The sequence below is a fragment of the Trichechus manatus genome, unplaced genomic scaffold (assembly GCF_000243295.1).
Source record: "Trichechus manatus latirostris isolate Lorelei unplaced genomic scaffold, TriManLat1.0 scaffold00005, whole genome shotgun sequence".
NCBI classification, from domain to species: domain Eukaryota; kingdom Metazoa; phylum Chordata; class Mammalia; order Sirenia; family Trichechidae; genus Trichechus; species Trichechus manatus.
Window position 1 is genome coordinate 26,874,970 of NW_004443941.1, and position 26,820 is coordinate 26,901,789.

Here is a 26,820-nt window from a genome sequence, read left to right on the forward strand (position 1 = left end):
CTCCACTGGTCTTACCCCTTCGGGAGCAAGGGAGAATGAAGAAAACTAAAGACACAAGGGAAAGATTAGTCCAAAGGACTAGAGGACCACAATTACCACGGCCTCCATCAGACTAAGAGGGTGCCTGGCTACCACCACCGACTGCTCTGACAGGGATCACAATAGAAAGCCTCAGACAGAACTGGAGAAAAACGTAGAACAAAATTCTAACTCACAAAGAAAGACCAGACTTACTGGTCTGACAGAGACTGGAGAAACCCAGAGAGTATGGTCCCCACATACCCTTTTAGCTCAGTAATGAAGTCACTCCTGAGGTTCACCCTTCAGCCAAAGATTAGACAGGCCTATAAAAAAAAAAAAAAAATGAGACTAAAGGGGCACACCAGTCCAGGGGTAAGGACTAGAAGACAGGAAGGGATGGGAGAGCTGGTAATAGGGAATTCAAGGTAAAAAGAGAGAGTGTTGACATGTCGTGGGTTTGGTAACCAATGTCACAAAACAATATGTGTACTAACTGTTTAATGAGAAGCTAGTTTGTTCTGTATACTTTCATCTAAAGTACAATAAAGAAAAAAAAGTGAAAGATGGTAGATCCATATAAAGCAGAAGAAAAACACTTGATGACACAGTTAGCATTGTATCTGCATGCAAATAAAGATAATTACTCATTTAAATAAAACCTCAACATAGTATCTATCAAAAAAAAAAAACTCTTTATTGCTAAAAAATACCATCATCTCAGCCTTCAGTGACATAATCTTTTTGCTGGTGGAGGGCCTTGCCTCGATGTTGATGGCTGGCTGATCAGGGTGGTAGTTGCTGAAGATTGGGGTGGCTGTGGCAATTTCTTAAAATAAGACAACAATGAAGTTTGCCACATTGATTAACTCTTCCTTTCACGAAATATTTCTCTGTAGCATGCGATGCTGTTTGATAGCATTTTACCAACAATAGAACTTCTTTCAAAATTGAAGTCAATCCTCTCAAACCCTGCTGCTGCTTTATTAACTAAGTCCAAGTAATATTTTAAATCCTTTGTTTTCATTTCAACAACGTTCACCACATCTTCATCAGGAGTAGATTCCTTCTCAAGAAATCACTTTCTTTGCTCATCCATAAGAAGCAGTTCCTCATCCACTAAAGTTTTATCATGAGATTGCAGCAATTCAGTCACATCTTGCTATATCTACCACATCTGCAGTTACTTCCTCCACTGAAGTGTTGAACCCCTTAAAGTCATCGATGGGGGCTGGAATCAACTTCTTCCAAACTCCTTTTAATGTTGATATTTTGACCTCCTCCCATGAATCACAAATGTTCTTAATGGCATCTAGAATGGTGAATCCTTTCCAGAAGGTCTTCAATTTACTTTGCCCAGATCCATCAGAGGAATTACTATTTGTGGCAGCTATATTGCCTTAAGAAATATATTTCTTAAATACTAAGACTTGAACGTCAAAATTACTCCTTGATCCATGGTCTGCAGAATGGATATTTCTTTAGCAGATATGAAAATAACATTAATCTCCTTGTATATCACCATAAGGGCTCTTGGGAGACCAGGTGCATTGTCAATGAGCAGTAATATTTTGACAGGAATCTTTTTTTCTGAGCAGTAGGTCTCAGCAGTGGGCTTAAAATATTAGTAAACCATGTTGTAAATAGATGTGCTGTCATCCAGGCTTTGTTGTTCCATTTATAGGACATGCGCAGAATAGATTTAGCATAATTCTTAAGGGCCTTAGGATTTTCAGAATGACAAATGAGCATTGGTTTCAATTTAAAGTCACCAGCTGCATTATCCCCTAACAAGAGAGTCAGCCTGTCCTTCAAAGCTTTGAAGCCAGGCATTGACTTATCTCTAGCTATGAAAGTCCTGGATGGTGTCTCCTTCCCATATAAGGCTGTTTTGCCTACATTGAAAATCTATTGTTTAGTATAGCCACCTTCATCAATTACCTTAGCTAGATCTTCTGGATAATTTGCTGCAGATTCTAAGTCAGCACTTGCTGCTTCACCTAACCCTTTTATGTTATGGAGACGGCTTCTTTCCTTAAACCTCATGAACTAATCTCTGCTAGCTTCAGACTTTTTTTCTGCAGCTTCCTCACCTCTCTCAGCCTTCATAGAATTGAACAGAGGTAGGGCCTTGCTCTGGATTAGGCTTTGGCTTATGGGAATGTTGTGGCTGGTTTGATCTTCTATCCAGACCACTAAAACTTTCTCCATATCAGCCATAAGGCTGTTTTGCTTTCATATGTTCACTGGAGCAGCACTTTTTTTGTGTGTGGGGGGGCACTTTTTATTTTGTTTTTTAAGTTTGGAGAGTTTTTGTGTATGTGTATGTGCTTTAGGTGAACGTTTACAGCTCATGTTAGTTCCTTATTCAAAAATTTATACATATTGTTTTGTGACATTAGTTGCAATCCCCACAATGTGACAGCACTCTTCCCCTTTCCGCCTTGGGCTCTTCGTGTTCGTTTGTCCAGTTTTCCTGTCCCGTCCTGCCTTCTCATCTTGCTTTTTGGCGGGAGTTGCCCTTTTGGTGTTGTATGTTCGATTGAACTAAGAGGCATGTTCATCACATGTGTTATGGTTTGTTTTATAGGCCTGTCTAATCTTTGTCTTCAAAGTGGGCTTTGGGAGTGGTTTCATTTCTGAGTTAGCAGAGTGTCCAGGGGCCATAGTCTCGAGGGTTCCTCCAGTGTGTGTCAGACCAGTAAGTCTGGTCATTTTTCATGAGTTTAAATTTTGTTCTAGATTTTTCTCCCGCTCTGTCCGGAACTCTCTTGTGATCCCTGTTAGAGCAGTCAGTGATGGTAGCCAGGCACCATCTAGTTCTTCTGGGCTCAGGCTGGTGAAGACTCTGGTTCACATAGTCCTTTCATCCTTTGCGTTAATATTTTCCTTGTGTCTTTGGTGTTTTTCATTCTTCTTTGCTCTGGCTGGGATGGGACCAACAGATGTATTTTAGATTACTGCTCACTAGCTTTTAAGACCCCAGATGCTACTCACCAAAGCAGGATGTAGAACATTTTCTTTACGAACTGTGTTATGCCAATTGACCTAAATGTCCCCCGAGACCATGGTCCCCAGCCCTCAGCCCCAGCAACTTGGTGCCTCAAGGTGTTCGGGTGTTGGAGTAGCACTTTTAATTTCCTTCAAGAACTTTTCCTTTGCATTCACAACTTGGCTGTTTGGCCCAAGAGGCCTAGCTTTTGGCCTCTCTCCGCTTTGGACACGCCTTCCTCACTAAGTTTAATCATTTCTAGCTTTTGATTTAAAGTGAGAGACGTGTGACTCTTCCTTTTACTTGAACACTTAGAGGCCACTGTAGGGTTATTAATTGGCCTAATTTCAAGGTGAGTAGAGGTGGCAAAAATTGTGTAGGGTAACTGAACTGTAGGGAAAAAAACCCAACCGCTTCCAGAGGAGAAAGATGTCAAGAAGGTGTTGAAGTGGTAGGGGCCTCATAATTTAAACAGCCTTGCATGTGTGCCCCTCATGGCCCTGCATGAACTGGCCTGCATGTTCTCATGCACTGGAGCTAGTATCAATTTCATTTAGTACCCTGCTGCTTCCCTTCCACTGCTGTGCTTGCTTTTCATTGTGTCCTGTCTGCTTGCCCTATGGCTCTTTGCTTTGGACAACTGGTGCCCCTGTTTTGTTGATGCCCTAAACACGTGTTTACCTTGTATATTGGGTAATCAGTCTCTGGATGGGTGACTGGAAACAGATTGAAGGGGGATTATGTCCCCAGTCCTCTTCATTTCCAGCTTTGTATGCATGAGAGGCAGTAGTGTGGGAAAGGGGTGGGGAGGGGTGCTCTGAAATTTACAGGCCCGGATTCAAAATGAATTCTGGCTTTGCCTCTTACCAGGGCAGGACCAGAGGGGTTAATTTACTCAGTTTCTTCTATTGTAAAATGGAGCTGATAATACCCATTTGCCCAACAAAAGCCAGCCAAAATGTTTGCGTTGAGGAGTTAATGGAATCATTGATTCCAGCGCCTAGCACAGCAATCGCCTGGCACGCGGCGGGAACTTGGGGACCTCGCTTCCTCCCCTTTTCCCGGCGGCCCCTTCTCCACACCGGGGCTGCCCCTGGTACTCAGCCCGCCCTGCGGGGTCTCCCGCACCGCCCCCGGGTGGAGGCACCAATCTCTCCTAGCCTGGAACCCTAGCGGATCTGTGCCGGCAGGCGGCCAGGCGGCCTCAGGGTAAGGCGGGGTTCGCGGGGAAAACGAAACTGAGAGTGAGCTGCTCAGACACGGCTGGGCTTCGGCGGATAGCAGCAGCCTGGGGTGAGCAGGGTCGTTGGGCGGCGGGGCGAGACCTGGGGGCGCGGCGTAGGCGGACCGCGGGGCGAGAGCGGGGGGCAGCAGGGCGAGCGCGGGGGCCAGGTGGGGGTCCTGGCCCGGCAGCTGGCGGAGGGGCTCGCGTCCCCGCCGGGAATGCAGACCCTGGTACGAGGCCCCCGGAGCCCGCACCGGGAGAGTGGTCAGAGCCACGCTGCAGAGTTGGGGACCCTTCCTGGATCTGGGGAAAGGATCGTGGAGCGCGGTAAGAACTGAAAGCCATTTTCTTCCCGCGAATAATTTTTGTCAGAGCAAGTGACATATAGCTCCCAAGCCGGCAGAGGGGGCGGGGAGAGCTGGTGGAAAACGGAGAGGCCCTACGACTTGACAGATGGGAAGTGTATGGAGGCCTGAAGTAGCCACAGATTGATTAATAATCTATTGGTAGAAATCTCCTGCCTGGACAGTTACAGTAGTCTCCCAGTATCCCAGCCTCAGCCCCGCCCCTACCCTGAACCACTGCCTTTTCTCAACGCCGCTACCAGAGTGTTCCAGTAAATCAGAGCCGATGTAAATCAGAGCCAACTCTCACCTGCTCGGTACTCCCCACTGGCTTTCCTTCTCATAAGAATCCTATTTTCAGGCCTTGTCAGGGCCCACAAACATGGCCTCTTGCTCCCTCCACTCAGCCTCCTCGCTCTTACACTGCTGCCTTGGGTCTTTGCACTGCCTGTTTCCTCTTCCTGGAACATTCCTCTCCCCACCCCATACCTGCATGGACCAACTCCTCTCTTCATCCTGCTCTTCCTCGAATGCCACCTTATCAGAGCAGCCCTCCCTGAACACTACATAAAAACCACCACATCCTGCCCTGCCCTTCTTATCCCCCTGACTCTCCCTGTCCGCCTTACTGTCTCTACTACCCTTGCTCTTCCTGTCTCCCTTACTTTGCTTCGTTTTTCACCATAGAACTTAACACGCTGTGATACTCATTATAAGTTTATTATCAGTTCCTCCACTAGTTAGTAAGTCCACAAGAGCAGAGACTTATGTGTTTTGTTCACAAGCATAACCTCAGTGCCCCGTACATAATAGATGCTCATTAAATATTTGTTAAATGAATGGTAATTCATAAATTCTCTCTTGAATCCAGAATAATGAGACAGACTATTGCCCATGTTTTCTTTCGTAACCAAGAATGCATTGCCTGAATGGAAGCTAAAAGATATACTCTCAGCTGTCATTTAGAAACTATTTAATTTTGGACAAATTATGCTCTTGTTCTTCACTTTGTTATTTGAACATGAAGATCCATAACATTCCACCTGTAGTTTATTCATTTATTAATCAGATGTTATTTGAATGCATGTTATAGGACAAGCATTGTGCAGGCTCTGGAGGTGACTTGGTCTACAGTGGTCTCCCAGTCTGCCGGCAGCGAAGGTAGGCACAGCCAAAGAAACTTCTGGGCATGAGTAAGAGGGACAGATAACATTCGTTAGTCAGTATGACGGAGATTTCTTTCCTGAAAATGATAAAGTAGAATTAAAACAAGATTTGTTAAAGATAGTTAAAAAGAAACTTGCTATTTCTTTGTTTCCAAACTCACAAGTACTATTTCAAACATACCAGTTCAGCACTTTATTAGTTTACATATACATTTATGTGTTCACATGCATTCAAACTCACTGTGCTGAGTATTTAGAGTATCTGATAGGACTTTAGAGTAAATAATTGCCGGGGACTCTCTTATCACTGCTGTTTTGAGATCTGTGACCCCTCCAATTGGATATATGTCTCATAGTTGTGACTAGCTAAATGGCACTTTGGTTCCTGAAAATAATGGTGCAGTCCACAGTCCCTTATTTGAAATCTTGGGCCAGATGTGTTCCAGAATTCAGAGATTTTTGGATGTTAGAAAGGCAATGCAGTGTAAACACTACGTATTATAGAATGCTCTTGGAAGGATTTGGGGCAGCACCCCATAATAAAACATATTAACATTTCTGCAGTGACGTGTTAAATAGGTAACAAAGTATAAAGACTCTAAATGGCTCGTGTCCGTTCAGGTCAACACAGGCAGCTCCAAACCTACCAAAATGAATAAACCAACAATAAACAAACAAACAAAAACTCCTGGTTATCATCAGAGCTATTTGGAGTTTGGAATTGCAGACCTAGTACACCATTTTGAGAAACAGTTGTGTGTGGAGGACTCTGCTGGAGACTTTATATCTGACTTACTCCTCATGACGATCCTGTGAATGAGGCATTTTTATTCCTGTTTTCAGGTCATGAGTCAAAGGCTCAGAAAGGTGTCTAGTCTAGGTCTGTATGGCTCTAACGCCTAAGCTCTTTCCACAACGCCAGGCTGTAATATGAATGTGCTTCCTTTTCTCAGACTCCAGGGACTTCCAATGCCCTACTTCCAGCCACCACTATCTCTCACCCAAACCACTGAAGCAGCCTCACCTGGTCTCCCTACTTCTTCTCATGCTCACTCCCCCCACCCATACTCTGTTCTTCACAAAGCATCAGAATGATCAGTCTAAAACATACGTCAGATCACATCACCCCTCTTCTTAGAACCCTCCAGTGGCTTCCTACTGCAATTAGAATAACATCTGGGTATTGACCATGTTGTTCTGGACCAATAAACAACATCATGATAAATGGAGAAAAGATTGAAGTTGCCAAGGATTTCATTTTACTTGGATCCACAATCAGTGCCCATGGAAGCAGAAGTCAGGAAATCAAACGATGTATTGCACTGGGCAAATCTGCTGTAAAAGACCTTTTTAAAGGTTGAAAAGCAAAGATGTCACTTTGAGGACTAAGGTGTGCCTGACCCAAGCCATGGTATTTTCAGTTGCCTCATATGAATGCGAAAGCTGGACAGTGAATAAGGAAGACTGAAGAATTGATGCTTTTGAATTATGGTGCTGGTGAAGAATATTGAATGTACCATGGACTGCAAGAAGAATGAACAAATCTGTCTTGGAAGAAGTACAGCCAGAATGCTCCTTAGAAGCTAGGATGATGAGTTTTTGTCTCATATACTATGGACATGGTATCAGGAGGAACCAGTCTCTGGAGAAGAACATCATGCTTGGTAAAGTAGAGGGTCAGCGAAAAAGAGAAGACCCTCAATGAAATGGATTGATACAATGACTGCACCAATGGGCGGAAACATAACAGTTATGAAGAAGGCACTCAGCTCTCTTGATTCGTGATCGGCAAGCCTAGCTTCACCAATAAATGCCTCGAGGCACCCCACTCTGCCAGGAAGCCTCCCGCACAAAGACATTCATTCTCATTCTGGATTGGCTCCCGCGCCGTCTCACGCTAGTCTCTTGATTCTGCTGCTGCTTCTCACCGTCTACACCATCTCCAGCATTACAGCTCTCCCCACTTCCTTCTGAGTCCTCACCAGAATTGTCTTTAATGTCCATAATTCCACCAACAGTCTCTTCAAGGCAGTCTAGGCTTTTAAAACTCTTCCAGCCTCTACCCATTCACAGTTTAAAAACCACTTCCACATTTTAAGTATTTGTTAGAGCAGCACCCCACTCTCCTGGTACCAAATTTTGTCTTAGTCATCTAGTGCTGCTATAACAAATATCACAAGTGGATGGCTTTAACAAAGAGAAATTTATTCTCTCACAGTATAGGAGGCTAGAAGTCCGAATTCAGGGTGCCAGCTCCAGAGGAAGGCTTCCTCTCTCTGTCAGCTCTGGGGGAAGGTTCGTGTCATCAATCTTCCCCTGGTCTAGGACCCTCTCAGCACAGGGACCCTGGGTCCAAAGAATGTGCCTCTCCCTCGGTTCTTTATTCTTGGTGGCATGAGGTTCCTCTCCTCTCTGCTCGCTTCTCTTTCTTTCGCATTTCTAGTAGTTTTATTTATTTATTTATTTTTAGAGTGTTTAAGTAATTTTTGTTTATTGTGCTTTAGATGAAGGTTTACAGAACAAACTACCTTCTTATTAAACAGTACACATATTGTTTTATGACATTGGTTAACAACACCACAACATGTCAACACTCTCCCTTCGGTTCCCTATTACCAGCTTTCCTGTCCCCTCCTGCCTTCTAGCCCTTGCCCCTGGGCTTGTGTGCCCCTTTAGTCTCGTTTTGTTTTTTGAGCCTGTCTAATCTTTGGCTGAAGGGTGAACCTCAGGAGTGACTTCATTACTGAGCTAAAAGGGTGTCAGGGGGCCATACTCTCGGGGTTTCTTCAGTCTCTGTCAGGCGAGTAAGTCTGGTCTTTTTCTGTGAGTTAGAATTTTGCTCTACATTTTTCTCCAGCTCTGTCTGGGACCCTCTATTGTGATCCCTGTTAGAGCAGTCAGTGGTAGTAGCTGGCACCATCTAGTTGTACTGGACTCAGTCTGGTGGAGGCCGTGGTAGTTGTGGTCCATTAGTTCTTTGGAATAATCTTTCCCTTGTGTCTTTGGTTTTCTTCATTCTCCTTTACTCCCGAAGGTATGAGACCAATGGAGTATCTTAGATGGCCACTCACAGGCTTTTAAGACCCCAGATGCTACTCACCAAAATAGGATGTAGAATATTTTCTTTATAAACTATGTTATGCCAGTTGTTGCTTCTCTTTTATATCTCAGAGGTTGACTCAAGATACAACCTAATCTTGTAGATTGAGTCCTGCCTCATTAACATAACTGCTTCTAATCCTACCTCATTAACATCATAGAGGTAGGATTTACAACACATAGGAAAATCACATCAGATCACAAAATGGTGAACAACTACACAATACTGGGAATCATGGCCTAGCCAAGTCGATACACATTTTCTGGGGACACATTCAGTCCATAACACCTAACAACAACACTGACCATGGCCTACAAGGTGTATGTGCTCTGATGCCTGCCCACCCCATTGATTCATTTCCTGCCCTCTCCCCCTCCTTAACTGTGCATCTGCCCCATTGGCCTTTTTGCCAGTAAAACGGATAAGGGCTGTGATATAGCACCAAACCAGGACCTCTTCTAGAGTATCTGGGAAGGTTTCTATAAGAAATAACACTTAAGCTGAGATGTTTAGGAAGAGTAGGAGTTGACCAGGAAAAGGCAGTGGCAGGGGTAGAGTCAAAAGCATTTTGGAAGGGAATGGGTTGCACAGAAGCAATCGGGAGTTGGTGGTGGAGGCATACACTTGAGAGCCATCATTGTATAGGTGGAATTTAATGCCAGAAGCCTGGAGTTGATCACCAAGGGAGGAGTGTAAGTAGAGAAGTGAGGAGGTCCAAGGACTGGGCCCCTGGGCACTATAATATTTAGAAGAAAGGAAGACAAAGAGGAACCAGCAAAAGAGACTGAGAATGGGCAGCTTGTGAGGCAAGAGGACTACCAGGAGAGTTGTGGTGTCCTAGAAATCCAAGCCAAGGAAGTGGGAGAAGGGAATGAGCCACCATGTCAGGCGCTGGTTATAGGTCAAGTAGACAACGACTGAGAACTGACCACTGGATTTAGTGATGGGGAGGCCATCGCCTTGACCTTGACAGGAGCAGTTTTGTTGTCTTGTGGAGGCTGCCTGATTGAATTGGTGGCTTAAAAAGATCATGCTGACTGCAGGGTAGAGAAAAAATTCAAGTGGCTATGAGACACTAGTTATCGGGTTCTTGCAGCACCCCAGGATTGAAGTGATGATGGTTTGAACCAGGATGGTAGAGGTAGACATCGTTGAGAAATAGAAGGATTTTGAAGTTACAGGACTTGGTTATGGATTAGAAGATATGGTGAGAAGATTTCAACAGTGCTGTATGTTGTATCAGTCAGGATTCTCCAGAGAAACAGAACTAATTAGATGGATATGATATACATGATTTATTTTAAGGAATTGGCTCATATAATTATGGAGACCAACAAGTCAGAAGTCTGTCGGGCAGGCTGGCTGGCTGGAAACTTAGGCAAGAGTTGATGTTACAGTTTTGTCTTAGTTATCTAGTGCTGCTATAACAGAAATACCACAGTGGATGGCTTTAACAAACAAATTTATTCTCTCACAGTCTAAGAGGCTAGAAGTCTGAAGTCAGGGTGCCAGCTCCAGGGGAAGGTTTTCTTTCTGTTCTGGGGGAGGGTCCATGTCTTCAATCTTCCCCTGGTCTAGGAGCTTCTCAGCACAGGGACCCTGGGTCCTAAGGATGCACTCTGCTCCCGATATTCTTTCTTAGTGGCAAGAGGTCCCTCTCCTCTCTGCTTGATTCTCTCTTTTATATCTCAAAAGACGTTGACTCAAGATACAACCTAATCCTGTAGATTGAGTCCTGCCTCATTAACATAACTGCCTCTAATCCTGCCTCATTAACATCACGAAAAGCTAATTTACAACACATAGAATTATTACATCTGATCACAAAATGGTAGACATCCACACAATACTAGGAATGATGGCCTAGCCAAGCTGAGACACATTTTTGGGGGACACAATTCAGTCTGTCACAAGTCGGGAGTCAAAATCTGTAGAGCAAGGCTGGAAACTGAGGCAGAATTTCTATGTTACAGTCTTAGGGGCAGACTTCATCTTCTCTGGGAAACCTCAGGTTTTGCTCTTAATCTTTCATGATCCATGGTATGTACAGTGTTCTGTCCACTTTTTTTTCCAGCTCTCAGGTTCTTTGGTAGTATACTTCTACCACTGAAAATATTTGCTGCCTTCCACTGGGGATTTGTGTAACGACAAAAGGTGAAAGAAACATTAGTTGAAGCAAAATAGCTGGGTTATGAGGCTTGCAAGTAAGGTAGTACAACCAGGAAGTGTGATTGGATAAAAATTTTGTCTCTTTTGGTTTTTATATCCCTAGATAAGCCTTGTAAGCATGTTTATAGTTTCTTGTGAGATAGTTAGGGAGCCCTGGAGGTTCGGTTTTGTGTTTTGTGTCATATTTGGAAAACCAGAGGTTCCTCATGTAACCAAATGGAAGGTGCCATGAAAAACAGTAGCAACTGAGGTCCAGTAGTGGAGAGGGGTAACCACTAATTATGGGGCCGAGAACTGTAAAAATTCTGTAATAACCATGTAGTACCAGATAATATTTCTCAAAATCCATATTACCACCCAAAATTTTAAACACACTTCATGACTCAGCATGCTTCCTTAATGAAAACACATGGTATCCAAAAATAAAAAAAATCAAAGCAGAAAATAATTGGACCTTGAAAGGGTTAAGGCCTTCAAACTGATTGAATGAGGCCCATCCACATTATTGAGGATAATCTCCTTTACTTTAAGTCAGCTGATTGTAGATGTTAAGTACGTCTACAAAACACCTTCACAACAACATCTAGACTAGTGTTTGACCAAATAACTGGACACAATAGCCTAGGCAGGTTTTATATAAAATTAACCATCAAAGATGACTCCTAGATTTGTGGCTTTCAGACATGGATGGATGGTGGAGTCATTTTCTAAGAAAGGAAACTCTGAACCAGCATGGAGGAAGATCATAAATGCAGTTTTGGATATTTTGAGTTTGAAGTTCATTCAAGATGTTCAGGTGGAGATACTGGATATAAGGATCTGAAGCTCAGGGAGAGGTCCAAACTGCAAATGTAAGTTTTAGAGTTTATGACATATAGATGATAATTGAAATCATGGACATGAAAGAAATCACCTTAGAGACAAGGTGTAGAGTGAAGAGAATAGGGTCTTGGACTGAGTCTTAGGGAGCTACAGCATTTAGAAGCCAAGAAGACTAAGGAATATTAGAAAGAGTGGCTAGGGAAGAATGAAAACCAAGAGCCTTCCAGGCCAGAATAAGATCAACAGGGTCCACTCCTGCTGAGAAGATAAATCCTACAAGAGGTGTGCTGGAAATATGGGCATGGAGGTCACTGAAGCTCTACTCAGGAGCTGTTTAGGTAAAATGATAGGACGAAAGCTAAATGGAGTGAGCTGAGGAAATGACACAATTCTGTGGAGAAATCTGATTGTAAATGGTGACAGAAAGAACACTAGCATCAAGGTGCAAGAGGAGAAGTGGGTTTCTAGGGAGGTCACTTTTTATTATGGTTTGTTTATTTTGTCTTCCAGATAGGAGAGACTGAGGATGTTTAAATGCTGATGGGAAGGCCACAGCAGATGGCAGTGCCTGAGTAGAAGGGAAGGTATAGGATCTAGAGCTTAGGTGGCAAGACTGGCTTTGAACAAGAGAGGGAACAGGACTGTCCTAACAGGATTGAACATGGAGTGGATATGAGCAGATGCAGGCATGTTGTGCTACAGGACTCCAGGTGGCACCATTCACATTGTAGTCACCCTGGCCTTGGTGAGGAGTTTGTAGTTACCAAAAAACCCGTTGCCATCAAGTCGATTCTGACTCATAGCAAACCTATAGGACAGAGTAGAACTGCCCCTGTAGGGTTTCCAAGGAGCGCCTGGTAGATTCAAACTGCCAGCCTTTTGGTTAGCAGCCGTAGCTTTTAACCACTGTGCCACTAGAGTTTGTGGTTAGGTGGGGAAAACTAAGGCATCTATTTTGACTGTGAGGAAGGAAGCCAGGTTGTCAGCTGGGAGGGAAGTGGGAGTTGTAAGGAGTATGGAGAAGGTTTGATAGTTATTGTGGAAGGTGTGAGAGTGAGTTTACCAAGGAGTTGTAGTGGGATTGGCAATGAGGTCAGAGTCTGGAGGTAGGGAAACTGTTTAGGGAAGGCTAGTGAGGGTTGATGAGGGTTATTGACAAAGGTGGCAGAAAGAAAAGAGAATGTTTTCAAGAGAAGATTAGAAGGTAGAATTGACCTGTTATATTGAGGAAATGGTTGGAAAGAGGTGGAAGCTGATGCCTAGTTCCTTTCGGGCTTAGGTGAAGCCTCTAATGGAGGCAGGAGCACAGAGGAGAAGCAGGCCCCCAGGGAAGGGATCTGAAGCACTCACTTCCAAAAGCCTGTTTCTTCCTCTGTTCCAAGATTTGATTACCTGCAAACTTGGGAAAGAAATTGAGGCAAATTAATACTCTGGGGGCTATCTTCAGGCAGTGTAAGAATCCTAATCTTCAGGTTTTGAAAACGAGAGTAGAAAGCAGAGTCTCAACAGTAATCAAGGGTTTTAAGGCTGAATTTTGAGAGCTTACGAAGTGTAATGTCTTTTTCCCTCTACTACTATTTGCTAAATTACTATGAGTTGGGCAACAGTTTGGCTGGGGTCCGAGGAACTCAAGGGTTAATTTGTGGGTCAACTGCTTCATGCAGAAGTTGTCAAGAAATGATACACAAACAGGGCCATGTGCAAAGTAGAAAAAGGTGCCTCTGTGGGTAGAAGTATTCTCCAGCCAAAGTACAGTCTTGGTGCAGACTATGGACTGGCCTCTTTTGTGTGATACACATCTACACAGTGCGGCCCTACAGGAGGAAGGTATGGAGTGCTCAGGGGAGACCAGGAGAGGTAGAACTGAGTCAGCATCCAAGTACGTACAGCAGACACTTGCAAGGGAAGGGGAAAAGGGCTACAGAAATGAGAAAAGATCTGCTTCCATTTCCAGTGATCAGGGTTTTGGTGAAGGAATCCTCCAATTCATGGCATGAGCAAAGCAGGCCCCGGTCCCAAGGCAGCCCCTGTATGGAAGTCCATGCATATTCCATACAGGGGAGGAGGGGATGAGCAGAGGAGAGGAGCACAGGTCCAGGCTAATTTCTAGCTGACAGCTTAGTAATGAATTTCAGTGGGCTGGGCTAGTGCTTGCCAGTAACCTATTATGCACTTGTCTCTACCCTGCGAAATTCTCTGTATCTTTTAAATTTTGTTTATAATTTAAATTATTGCCGTGGTCTTGGTTCAGTGAGACCTGTAAACTGGGATCTCAGTATACTCACTGGGTAAATTGTTGTAAAACTGACTTCTGCAAATTCCGAGGGGGGATGTTTTGGATTTCATTTGGAATCTATTCCCTTGCAGCTAAATCCTTCATGATGTCACAAAATTCACCTATTATATGTATGTTGGGCCTTTTTCTGCTCAGAATGAGGAATTCTAATTCTATGTCTGCAGCTGTTTTTATCTTCTCAGGTAGATGGACAATCTTGCACTTGACAGTGGAAGCAGAGTTAAAGAAAAAGGGTCCCTTTGTTCTTTGGCCAGTTGAATTTTGAAAGTAGAAAATTTTGGAGAAATTAGCTTGATTCTGCAGTCCATGGGAGAGAAAAAAAACTTTTATAAGAAAGTTTCCTCTGAATATATGTAGCGCTAAAATGAGTCATAGAAAAAGACTCTCCCCACTCCCTTTTGTCTCCTAAATTGGATTGGGGAAGTCAGATTAATATGTTCTATAATTCTGTGAGTATCACTTCTTTCAAACATTTCTTCTGCGTAGGCTACTGGAAGAAGAAATGGCTGGTGGTCTTTCACAAGGTTTCTTCATGGAGGAACTTAATAAATACCATCAGAAGCATAACGTAACAGTTAAGTATCATGAACTGTCTAACACAGGACCTCCACATGACTTAAGGTAAGTTGATTTACAAAAGGATTTGTCTCTATAAAATATAACCTGGGGGAAGGGCAACTGTGGCACAATTTTAAAGTCAATACTTTAGCCTGTTAGCAAAGTTGCTAAAAAGTTCTGTGAGAGTCCCCTTCTCGTAAAGTGGTAACTTCAGAGGACTCCTGAGAAAAAGGAGGATATAAGCCTTTCCATGCTTCAAAAATATGGCTGTTTTACTGTTTGGGAGTTACTACTTACATTCTTTATTGAACACGGATTCAGACCTTCAAAGCTAGTCACAGGAGGCAGTGGTGATTAGAAAGCTTGTCCTTAGATAATGCATGAGTTTTATAATATTTTGTGAATATTTTCTTTGTAATCAGGTTTACATTTCAAGTTATAATAAATGACAGAGAATTTCCAACAGCTGAAGGTAAAACAAAGAAGAAAGCAAAAAATGCTGCAGCCAAAATTGCCCTTGAGATACTTGATGAAGAAAGTAAGGTAACTGCCTTTTTTTTTTTTTAAATCCAGTAAGAGGGAACTCACAAATAAGTTTTATATTTTTCTCTGTGGGAAAATACCCACCTATAAAATAAAGCCATTTGCAAGTTCCTTTACATTCAGAAGTTTAGTCTTTTTTTCCGTATCTCCATTTCTGTAGAACTCTGAGTGAGAGGTACACCTAGGAAACAGTAGGCAAAGCTGGATAATGCCTGTTTAGAGTGCCAGCAGCAGTTTAATACTGAACAGTTAAACAAATATGGAAAGGAAACTGAGAAATGAGCTGACAGATTCTATCAGGAGTCCCCTTCACCTAATTAAGGGAGTGTGATGGAAAAAGACAAAGAGATGAAAGTGACTGTAAGGAGAGTGAACGGTATGGAGGGCACATAATGGAGAACCAACATACATGTAATTGGTATTCCTGAAGAAGAGAACAGTAAATAGTACAGAAAAAAAAATCTGAAGAGATGTCAGCACAATATGTTTCTGAAATAAAGGAAATTTGACTGCAGATTAAAACAACTTTACAGATATAGGACAATACAGAACCACCATGAACAAGATTGATCCTTGTGAAAGTGATGAGCTCCAGGGATGAGGAAGGAATCTCACAAGCATCTAGGCAGAAGAAGGAAATTATGTAAAATGAGAAGAAAAAAAACCTAAGTTGGCTCTAAAAAACTCATTGCCGTCAAGTTGATTTGGACTCTTAGTGTATAGGTAGATTAGAACTGCCCCATCGGGTTTCCAAGGAGTGGTTGGTGTACTGGAACTGCTGACCTTTTGGTTAGCAGCTGGAGCTCTTAACCACTGGGCCACCAGGGCTCCAAGTTGGCTCTAGCAACACTAAAAACCAGGAGACAGTGGAGAAATGGCTAAAAAATGAGACGTGAAGTCATTTACATGTGAGACAACAGAAAATGATTTTCATATATTGAAAAATTTGGAAAAATTTAGCTTTGAAGATATTATCCTGAAAAATCTTACTTGAGATGTAATCCTTCTAGCCAAAAAAAAATTTTTTAAATCAAACAAAATCACAAACTCTTACGTTATATGAGCAAAAAAAGTCAAGATAAAAAAAAAAAAAAAATAGAATATCCCCCCCCCAAAAAAAACAAACAAAATAATAAAAATTAAGGCAGAAATTAATGTAAAAGAGAACAAAGAAATAATAAAGAAGATTAAAAACTCAAAAGCTAGTTCTTGGACAAGATAAATAACATAGACAAACTTTGGAAAAGATTTTGTCACACTTAGAAAAAAGAAGGTTCAGATAACAATAGAAGGAATTTTACTATTATATTCATCTTTCCTGTTAAATTGAGCTCCCAGATTTAGGATTAACTAAATCACCTTCACTCCATTTTTGAGATTTAGAAAGTTTACACTAAACCAATAGAAGTATACAGGATAGAGAACTGAATGAAAAAAATGTGATGGGACTTTGGAGAAGAAATTGCAAACTAAAAAAGTTATAATATTTTACATGGAAAACAAAGAAAATGGACTATTTTGTTTTCTTTATGAACTATAAAAGAAAAATAGACGATTTCTTTCCTACTGTTAAAATTTGTCCTTGTGGATATTTTTGGGTAGGGGAAGATGTATATACTTACACATTTACTCAAGGTGTATAATAGAGAAATTCATAAACTCTTAAGTTGTCTTTTTAGATTGCTCATTTAGTAATTTTATTAGAAAAATAAAGAGTTAAATCTTTGTTATCACTTATATTCAACAAGATTTTTTTTTCTTTGTAGGTGGTTAGTTCTTTATCATTGCCAACAGCAGACACTTCAGAAGGGTTATCCATTAAGAATTACATAGGTCGTGTCAATATGTATGCCCAGAAGAAAAAACTCTCTGTAAATTATGAACAATGTTTTGTGAACGAATTGAGGGAGTCCGAGGTCAAAAGGTGAGGTATAGTTTGGGTTTTCCTTCTGTTTCCTTATATCTCAGCAATAAAGCAGACTTATTTTCATGTCTAATTTTCTAGAAATATTTGTCCTTTTTGTACATTCTGCATGGAAGCTTTTATATAACTTATAAATAATTGGACATCTTTGTAATTAAAGTATTAAAATGCTTAATTGCTGAAGCCTTGAAACCCATATATCACAGTTGATCAAATCTGGGTTATCCTTTATTTCCGAGTTATATCTGGATGGTTTAGGCTGTAAGAGACTTAAGAGAGAACAAGGAGGAATGTGGCGAACTTGCCATTCCTGAGGTTGCTGTGGCAGTGGCTATGTGAAAACCGCCCTGCCTCACGTGTGGAATGACTCTCTTGACACTATTGTCAGATTAGGGAGCTGTTTGTAAGGTGTTTGGCTTTCAAATTCAACTAAATGGTATCCCTCTCTAGGCAGATACCATATGTTAAAAGGAATAGGTTTTAGGGCCCTAGACAGAGGAGACCAGGATTTGAGGGCTGTGATGAGGGGAAAGGACTAGGAGAGTTCAGGGGTAGTCAGAACGTCACCAGTCAGCTAAGACGTATGGAAGTAAGGATAGAGAATGACTTGGCGCTGGGAAAAGTAGAAAGCAACTGAGTATGAGGGAGATTGTTTCTCAGCTACAGCCAACCAGTTAATTGAAGGAGAAGAAAACTATCTAAATGGCATATAGTCCAAAAAGCTGTATGTTAGGATACTGGCCTAAGAATGACTCAGCTGTTTCCTTTTTACTTTTCACTCTGATGGCTTTTAGATAGAGCTGGGATGGGGGTTGGGGCAAGGGAAATATGATAGTATTCATTGAAATGAAATAGTCAAAAGTTAATTCTGTGGGTCACTGTCATTAATTAAGAGGCTATTTTAACAGCTTTTCAATTTGGTTCATTTGAATTAAGCACTCCAACATCAGATACTTAAAACACGGAAGAAACCTATTTGGTGGATGCCCAGACAAAGCAGGAGTGATAGAAACAATCCAGTCACTCAGCCCAGACCCCAGTCACTGCTCTTGGATCTAGTAGGGAAGACTCACCCTGGTTAGGTGTGTTTCCTTCTACAGCATCCAATGGAAACATGTCATTGTTGATAGATTAGATGCCAGGCTCTGACTCATAGTGACCTTATGTACAACAGAACGAAATGTTGACTGATCCTGTGTCATCCTCACAAATGTTGCTATGTTTGAGCCCATTGTTGCAGCCACTGTGTCAATCGATCTCATTGAGGGTCTTCCTCTTTTTGCTGACCCTTTACCAAGCACGATGTCTTTCTCCAATGATTGGAGCATTATGTCTGTACTACCACCAAGACAGATTTGCTTGTTCTTCTGGTAGTCCATGGTATATTCAATATTCTTCACCAGCACCATAATTCGAACGCCTCAATTCTTCTGTCTACATTGTCCACCTTTCGCATGCATATTAGGCAATTGAAAAGATCGTGGCTTGGGTCAGGCGTACCTTAGTTATCAAAGCGACATCTTTGCTTTTTAAGATTTTAAAGAGATCTTTTTTCACAGGTTTGCCCAGTACAATACGTCATTTGATTTCTTGACTTATGCTTCCATGGACATTGCTTGTTGATACAAATAGAGTGAAATCCTTGACAACTTCAATTTTTTCCCACTTGTTTATCGTAATATTGTTTATGGGTCCAGTAGTGAGGACTTCGTTTTCTTCACATTCAGGTATAATCCACACTGAAGGCTATAGTCATTTACCTTCATCACTAAATGCTTCAAATTGTCTTCATTTTTGGCAAGCAAGGTTGTGTCATCTGCATATTGCAGGTTGTTAACAAGTCTTCCTCCAATCCTGATCCCTCGTTCTTTCATATAGTCCAGCTTCTTGAATTATTTGCTCAGCATCCATATTGAACAAAGTGAAAGGATACAACCCTGCTGCACTCCTTTTCCAATTTTAATCCATGCAGTATCCCCTTGTTGTGTTCTGTTGCTCTACCTGCAGGTTCTGCATGAGCACAATGAAGTGTTCTGGAATTCCCATTCTTCATAATGTTATTCATAATTTGTTACGATCCACACAGTCCATTGCCTTCCTGTAGTTGATAAAATGTAGATAAACATCTTTCTGGTATTCTCTGCTTTCGGCAAAGATCCATCTGACATCAGCAGTGATATTCCTTGTTCCACATCTTCTTCTGAATATGGCTTGAACTTTTGGCAGTTCCTTGTTGATGCACAGCTGCAGCCAATTTTGAATTATCTTCAGCAAAATTTTGCTGGCATATAATATTAATGATATTGTTTGATAGTTTTCACATTTCATTTGATCACCTTTCTTTGGAATGGGCACAAATATGGATCTCTTCTAGTCAGTTGGCCAAGTAGTCGTCTTCTAAATTTTTTGACATAGATGAGTAAGGACTTCCAGTGTTGCTTCCATTTGTCGAAGCATCTCACTTGGTATTCTGTCAGTTCCTGGAGCCTTGTTTTTCGCCAGTGCCTTCAGTAAGGCTTAAACTTCTTCCTTCAGTACCGGCTGTTCTTGATCATATGCCACCTCCTGAAATGGTTGAACGTCGACCAGTTCTTTTTTGTACAGTGACTCTGTGTATCCATTCCTTCCATGTTCTTTTGATGTTTCCTGCGTCATTCAATTTTTTGCCCATAGAATACTTCACTATTGCAATTTGAGGCTTGAATTTTCTCTTTAGTTCTTTCAGCTTGAAAAATGGCAATTGTGTTTTTTCTTTTTGGTTTTCTAACTCCAAGTCTTTGCACATTTTGTTATAATACTTTTATTATAATACTTGTCTTCTCAAGACACCCTTTGAAATCTTCTGTTCAGCTGTTTCATCCTTTCTTCTGTTTGCTTTAGCTACTCTGCACTCAAGAGCAAGTTTCAGAGTTTCTTCTGACATACATTTTAGTCTTTTCCTTCCTGCCTGCCTTTTAAATTGTCTTTTACTTTCTTCATTATGATATCCTTGATGTCATCCCACAACTCCTGTAGGCTTTGGTCATTAGTGTTCAGTCCATCAAATCTATTTTTGAGATGGTTTCTGAATTCAGGTGGGATGTATTCAAGGTCATACTTTGGCTCTTGTGGACTTGCTTTGATTTTCTTCAACTTTAGTGTGAACATGCATGTGAACAATTGATCTTTTCTGCCGTTGGCCTTGGCTTTGTCTTGATGGATGATAATATTGAGCTTCTCCATCATCTCTTTCCGCAGATGTAGTCAATTTGATACCTGTGTAATCCGTCTGGCGAGGTCCACTCCATCCATGTCATTAAAGTCAACTCTACTTTGAGGAGGAAGCTCTGCCCCTGTTGTATTTTCAGTGCTTTCCAACCTGAGGGGCTCAACTTCCAGCACTATCTCAGACAATGTTCTGTTTTTTTATGTAAGATTTTTATTGGCTAATTTTTGGAAGCAGATCACCAGGCCTTTCCTCCTAGTCTGTCTTAGTCCGGAAGCTCTGCCAAAACCTGTCCACCATGGGTGACCCTGCTGGTAGTTGAAATACTGGTGGTATAGTTTCCAGCATGTTAGCAATATGCAAGCCACCACAGTATGACAGACAGATGGGTGGTGGAATGCAAACATAAAACAAAAGAAAATAATACTGGAATAATTTTTGTAGTAACACAAAGCAGCCCTATGATATAAATTTCATGTCCATTACTTTGCTCCCTTAAAAATAGTACTAATTTAGCCCTCCCTCCCCTGCCTTTCCCGCGAGCGGAAGCGGCAGCGCCTCTGTCTCGCTTTTTCTTATTTTTCCCTTCCTTCTTTTTTTTCCTCCCGCCCCCTTCCCCATTTCCCCTTGGAGGCGCATCCCCCGGGCAGGGGCAAAGCCGGTCTCCCCCTCCGCCTCTCCCCGGCCGCCGCCGCCCTATGGCGAGAGGGAGCCCCGTCCCCACCCGAGCACAAGCGGCGGCGGCGGTTGGAGGAGCGGAACAGGCGGTGGCGGTGGCGGCGACGGCCACAGGTTTGGGGTCATCATGGAACTAATTCGCTGACTGACCTGACCCACCAGCCGCAGCAGTGCGTCCCGTCCTGCTCGAGCCCCTGCGCCCCCCTGCCCGGTTCCCCCTCTTTTCCCTCTTCAGTCGGCCCCGTCCTCGTCCCGTGCGTTTCGCCGCTGCGCGCAGAGGAAAATGAGGTGGTAACGGGCCCCTGGATGACCTCGCGTCATCACTGTGAGGCCTACAGCTCTGCCGGGGAGGAGGAGGAGGAGGAATAAGAGGAGGAGAAGGTAGCTACATCAAACTGGGTGACAGGCAGATCCAAAGGATATCATGAAGTTTCCAGGACCTTTGGAAAACCAGAGATTGTCTTTCCTGTTGGAAAAGGCAATCGCTAGGGAAGCCCAGATGTGGAAGGTGAATGTGCGCAAAATGCCAACAAATCAGAATGTTTCTCCATCCAAGAGAGATGAAGTGATTCAGTGGCTGGTCAAACTCAAGTACCAGTTCAGCCTTTACCCAGAAACATTTGCTTTGGCTAGCAGTGTTTTGGACAGGTTTTTAGCTACTGTAAAGGCCCACCCAAAATACTTGAGTTGTATTGCGATCAGCCGTTTTTTCTGGGCTGCCAAGACTGTTGAGGATGAGAGAATTCTGGTACTGAAGGTGTTGGCAAGAGACAGTTTCTGTGGATGTTCTTCTTCTGAAATTCTGAGAATGGAGAGAATTATTCTGGATAAATTGAATTGGGATCTTCACACAGCCACGCCATTGGATTTTCTCCACGTTTTCCATGCCATTGCAGTGTCAACTAGGCCTCAGTTACTCTTCAGTTTGCCCAAACTGAGCCCGTCTCAGCATTTGGCAGCCCTTACCAAGCAACTCCTTCATTGTATGGCCTGCAACCAACTTCTGCAATTCAAAGGATCCATGCTTGCTTGCTCTGGCCATGGTTAGTTTGGAAATGGAGAAACTCATTCCTGATTGGCTTCCTCTTACAATTGAACTGCTTCAGAAAGCACAGATGGATAGCTCCCAGTTGATCCACTGTCGGGAGCTTGTGGCACATCACCTTTCTACTCTGCAGTCTTCCCTGCTTCTAAATTCCGTTTGGCTACCGTCCCCTCAAGCGCACCCTGGTGACCGGTGACAAAGGAGTGTTCAGATTACATTCCTCCTCTGTCCCAGGCCCAGATTTCTCCAAGGACAGCAGCAAACCAGAAGTGCCAGTCAGAGGTACAGCAGCCTTCTACCATCATCTCCCAGCTGCCAGTGGGTGCAAGCATACCTCTGATAAACGCAAAGTAGAGGAAATGGAAGTGGATGACTTCTATGATGGAATCAAACGGCTCTATAATGAAGACAGTGCTTCAGAAAATGTGGGTTCTGTGTGTGGCACTGATTTATCAAGGCAAGAGGGACATGCTTCCCCTTGTCCACCTTTGCAACCTGTTTCTGTCATGTAGTTTGAACAAGTGTTACCTCCAGGTGCAAAACGAAGGTAGACTACTCTGGGAATAAGAACATGCAAAACCAGGAAAGGATATATAAGGGATATATACCTTACCAGGCTGAATTGAAGTGAGCCAGAAAAACAAAAAAAAAAACCCCTTGTTTAATATGTATCAAAAGATCCAAAATTAAGGGGGAAAAAAAAAGCAAAAAATATCTTTGTAGTGTTTGTCAGTTCCACTATTTTCTTTGCTAAAATGTAGTGTAACTTGCCCCATGTCAAAAATTCACACTTAATGTTTAAAAAAGTTCCAGAATTTATAACTAGCAAACCCTGTCCCCGGCATCCTGGTAATTTTCCTCTTCTTTTGCTTGCTTCTTCATTGAATACATAATGAATTTTATGCATGTTAATCTATACCCTGGCCTCCACTAAAATAGGAAACCCCCCAACTTATTATTTTTTTTTAGCAGTTTAGTGAACAAATGTCTGTCATGTTTAATCCATAATTCAAATTCAAATTAGTCTGAAAAGTTACTTCAGAATTGCCCCATATGAATCAGAGATGGTAATAGAAAAGACTCACATTACCATGTTGATTTTTAGTGTTTGTAGCATTTCAACTTCTGGAGTCTAGAAACAAAATTACTGCTTTTATTTTTGTTTATCTTAAAGTGAAACTTGTAAGTAGCATGTAATTAGGACATTTTTAGATTTGTTGAAAGCATTTTTGACATTTTTATAAAATAATTTGTGATAAAGTTAATATATCCAGATGCTCACCAAAGAAACATGTATGTAAACAACTAAAATTAGATTTTGTAACTGATCAGAATTTTCACTCATTTATAATCAGTAGGAAAGACTGTCTAGATGTTGGGGCAGTTCTGTGATTTCAGTCTGTAACATGTAATAACTGAATTCAGTACCCAAGTTTTATGTCACTAGGATTTTCTTGATAAAATTTATTCCCCCTGCCTCCTCAATCTACCTGTATTTCTCTTAATGACTTCTGGGATCCTGAGTCTCTGTGCAGTCTGAAGAAGGTATTACAGTCACAGCCATGTACTGATTGACAATAAAAGCCTCTGGCAGCAATAAAAAGTTGTCCTTAAAAAAAAAAAATAGTACTTATTTAATTGTCCAAGTATCCTTGCCTAGCTACAAATGTTCTTCCCTCTATTACGAGGAACGTATGAACCTCAACACTTGGGTCTGCGCTATGGGGATTTTCTTAAGTTTGTGTGTACATAAACAGGTGGCAGAAAATGTTGATGTAAGAACAAAATCTATGCTTTTCCATCCCCTGCAAAGGGCTCAGTATTGTACCCTCATGGCTTCTCCTGTGAAGCCCCACTTTCTGTACTGGCTGCTTCTTTCCTATTCGAGCGTCTTTGAAAAATTCACCAGGATCTCTTTCTTCCTTCTCTACCCCCATATCTTCTGACCTTCGGGGAATTTTTAAAAATCCACTTAGTGCCTTTGTGCCAGATCTTTCAATAAAGCAATAGAGTGAGAAATTGCCTGGAAAATGGAAACTGAGAAATCAGCCAATCCTGATTATTCAAACCCATTGCTCAGCCATCTTATTGAAGGTTTCACTTATACAAAGCATTAACTATAAATGTACCTATTAAATTAATGTTATCTTAAGGCTTTTGTCAATATGTGAATTTTTCAAATCATTAGTTAGATTTACTGTGGTTTTGATATGTTATATTCTTCATCAGTTCTCCTAGATTTCATTATACATGTCAAATTGGGCAGAAAGAATATGGCATTGCTACTGGTTCTACTAAACAGGAGGCAAAACAACGGGCTGCTAAACTTGCATATGACGAAATAAGAGCAGAAGAAACATCAGCGGTATGTACGACCTTTGGATTGAATTTTTATATTGCTGAATTCCCTCTGAAGTTGATTTGAACTTAGATTGTATTTACATGATGCGAAGATAGCAAATCATGTAGCAAAACGATTCCTCCATTCTGTGTCCCGCCAATGGGCCTTGAGCGTGGGGCTTCACCGGGAGAGATAAAAGTTCTCTTAGCAACTCAGGGTTATTTCTTAAACCTAGATCAAACATCCATAAAAAATGTATTAATCTTATAATTGTTTATTGTTGTGAATTTGGTAAATTTTCGAAAATAACTGTGGTAGCTAGTACACAGACATTGAACCACTGTGGAAAATTAATATTGTTCCATTTAAAAAATCTTCAGAAAGCTGACCCAACATCCTCTGGTTCTTACACTACTGCATCCACTGACTCCAGTGGCATTTCTTCTGTGACAAGCACATCGTAAGTATTGGCAAATATCTGTGATATTAAACAAATTCAAGTTACTGCCTGCAACCATTTTTATGAAAATGTTTAATGTTTAAGGAGAATGTAGAAAAAGAAATGACTGATTCATATACAAAAAAATGGACAGATAATTATCCCCTTTTCTTCTAGCACTACTGAATCACTACCTGAAAATGAATTATCAGCCAGTGAATCTGAACAAAAGCACAACGGTGACAGTTCAAAAGACTCCTTTTCACCTTCTATGGTATAGTATTAGTCTCTAAGATCCCTAGTTAATCTTCCTTTGTGTTTCCCTTTTAAAAATGATCCCCAGTACCCAACTATGATTTTTATATTTTTACCTCATTCACTCTTGCTAAAGAACAATGGTTAACAGCCTTTTAATCCTTTCTTCCTTCTCTACTGACATGCAGAATTCTTCCATACTTCCCTCCCATCTTTCTCTCACTACTCACTCTCATATTTTCATATATTTCTATAATCTTGCTTTCTCTTCCATCAACTGGACAATATTTGAAGATTCATTCATATAGCTCTGCTGCTTCTTTTTTTAAAAGAAATCATACCTAAACTTATAACAGCCAAATTTAAAAATCAGATAATTGTTGTGGTGATGATTAGTGTTACAAAAGTTTCCTGTTTATACAGAACCACAAATCAATAAGAAAAAGACAAGCAACTCAGTATAAAAATGTACAGAGGATCTGAACAGATGCTTTAGAGAAGAGATACCTAAACAGGTAGCAAACATATGAAAAGATTCTTTACTTCACTAGTAATCAGGAAAATGAAAATCAAAACAATAATTAGATATCATTTCAAACCCATCAGATTGGCAAAGTTTAACTCTTGCATGTGGAAAACAATTTGGTGGTTCCTCGAAAAGTTAAATATAGAGTTACCATATGACCCAGCAATTCCACTCCTAGATACATACCCAAAAAAATTGAAAGCAGGGGCTTAAATACTTGTACATCAGTGTTCACTGCAGGATTATTCACAATAGCCAAAAGGTGGAAACAACCTAAATGTCCATCAACAGATGAATGGATAAACAAAATGTGGTATATTCATACAATGGAATATTATTCAGCCATCAGCAGAAATAAAGTTCTGATATGTGCTATGATGTGGATCAACCTTGAAAACATTATGCTGATTGAAATAAGTCAGACACAAAAGGATAAATATTGTATGATCCCACTTAATTGAAATATCTAGAATAGGCAAATGCGTAGAGACAAAAGTTTATTAGTAGTTACCAGGGGCTGGGAGGAGGGGAGAATGGGAAGTTATTGTTTATGGATACTGAGTGGGGTGTTGAAAAATTTTGTAGATAGTGGCAATGGTTGCACAACATTGTGAATGTAATTAGTGTCACTGAATTAGTACTCTTAAAAATGATTAAAATGGCAAATTTTGTGTTATTTATGTTTTACGACAATAAAATTAAGAAATAATTTATGTCTTGCAATACCAAGTGTTGGCACAGCTGTGTTCTGATGATCGCTCTCACACCCTGCTAGTAGAAGTACAAATCAGTGCAACCATTTTGGAGAACAATTTGACAATATGTAGTAAAGTTGAGCATGTGCATGCCATATGGCCAAGCAGTTCCATTCCCAGGGCTGTGTCCTATAGAAACCCTTGCATGCGTGCACAGGGAAACGTGTAGAAGAATGTTCTTTACAACAGTGTTGCAAATTTGTTCCTATTGTGAAAAGGAAAAAAATGTAAAAGTATTATACATTAACAGGAGAATGTCTAAATTAATCATACTATAGTCATAATGTAATACCAAAGCTAGCAGGCTGTCTGAACTCAGGAAATTTTAGTCTGCTGCTTCTCTCTCCATCCAATGTCTTTAAATTGTTGAGAAACCACAAAGCCTACCAGAATACAAAGGAATAAAAGTGAAGAATAGC

The 26,820-nt window shown here is 41.4% G+C and overlaps 1 protein-coding gene and 1 pseudogene across 6 annotated transcripts in view; both read left to right on the forward strand.

Annotated features, from left to right (window-relative positions):
- The first annotated feature begins 4,253 nt into the window (after positions 1–4,253).
- The window catches only part of EIF2AK2 (eukaryotic translation initiation factor 2 alpha kinase 2), a 47,352-nt gene continuing 24,785 nt past the window's right edge, over positions 4,254–26,820 (forward strand). The window contains exons 1-9 of one of the 5 annotated variants that reach the window (XM_023735979.1): positions 4,254–4,303; positions 5,673–5,740; positions 11,696–11,865; positions 14,619–14,753; positions 15,113–15,233; positions 17,000–17,157; positions 24,315–24,450; positions 24,807–24,886; positions 25,043–25,139. In XM_023735979.1, coding sequence (XP_023591747.1) covers positions 11,747–11,865; positions 14,619–14,753; positions 15,113–15,233; positions 17,000–17,157; positions 24,315–24,450; positions 24,807–24,886; positions 25,043–25,139 — 846 coding nt within the window. In that variant the 5' untranslated portion in view covers positions 4,254–4,303; positions 5,673–5,740; positions 11,696–11,746. Of the gene's footprint in view, positions 4,304–4,464; positions 4,563–5,672; positions 5,741–11,695; positions 11,866–14,618; positions 14,754–15,112; positions 15,234–16,999; positions 17,158–24,314; positions 24,451–24,806; positions 24,887–25,042; positions 25,140–26,820 lie in introns of those variants that run through there. The other 4 variants (XM_023735984.1, XM_023735991.1, XM_023736005.1 and 1 more) reach the window with 4 other exon arrangements.
- On the forward strand, positions 21,399–22,741 carry LOC101342547 (cyclin-I pseudogene; annotated as a pseudogene). The gene has a single exon (XR_002824864.1). The product of XR_002824864.1 is annotated as a cyclin-I pseudogene (transcript).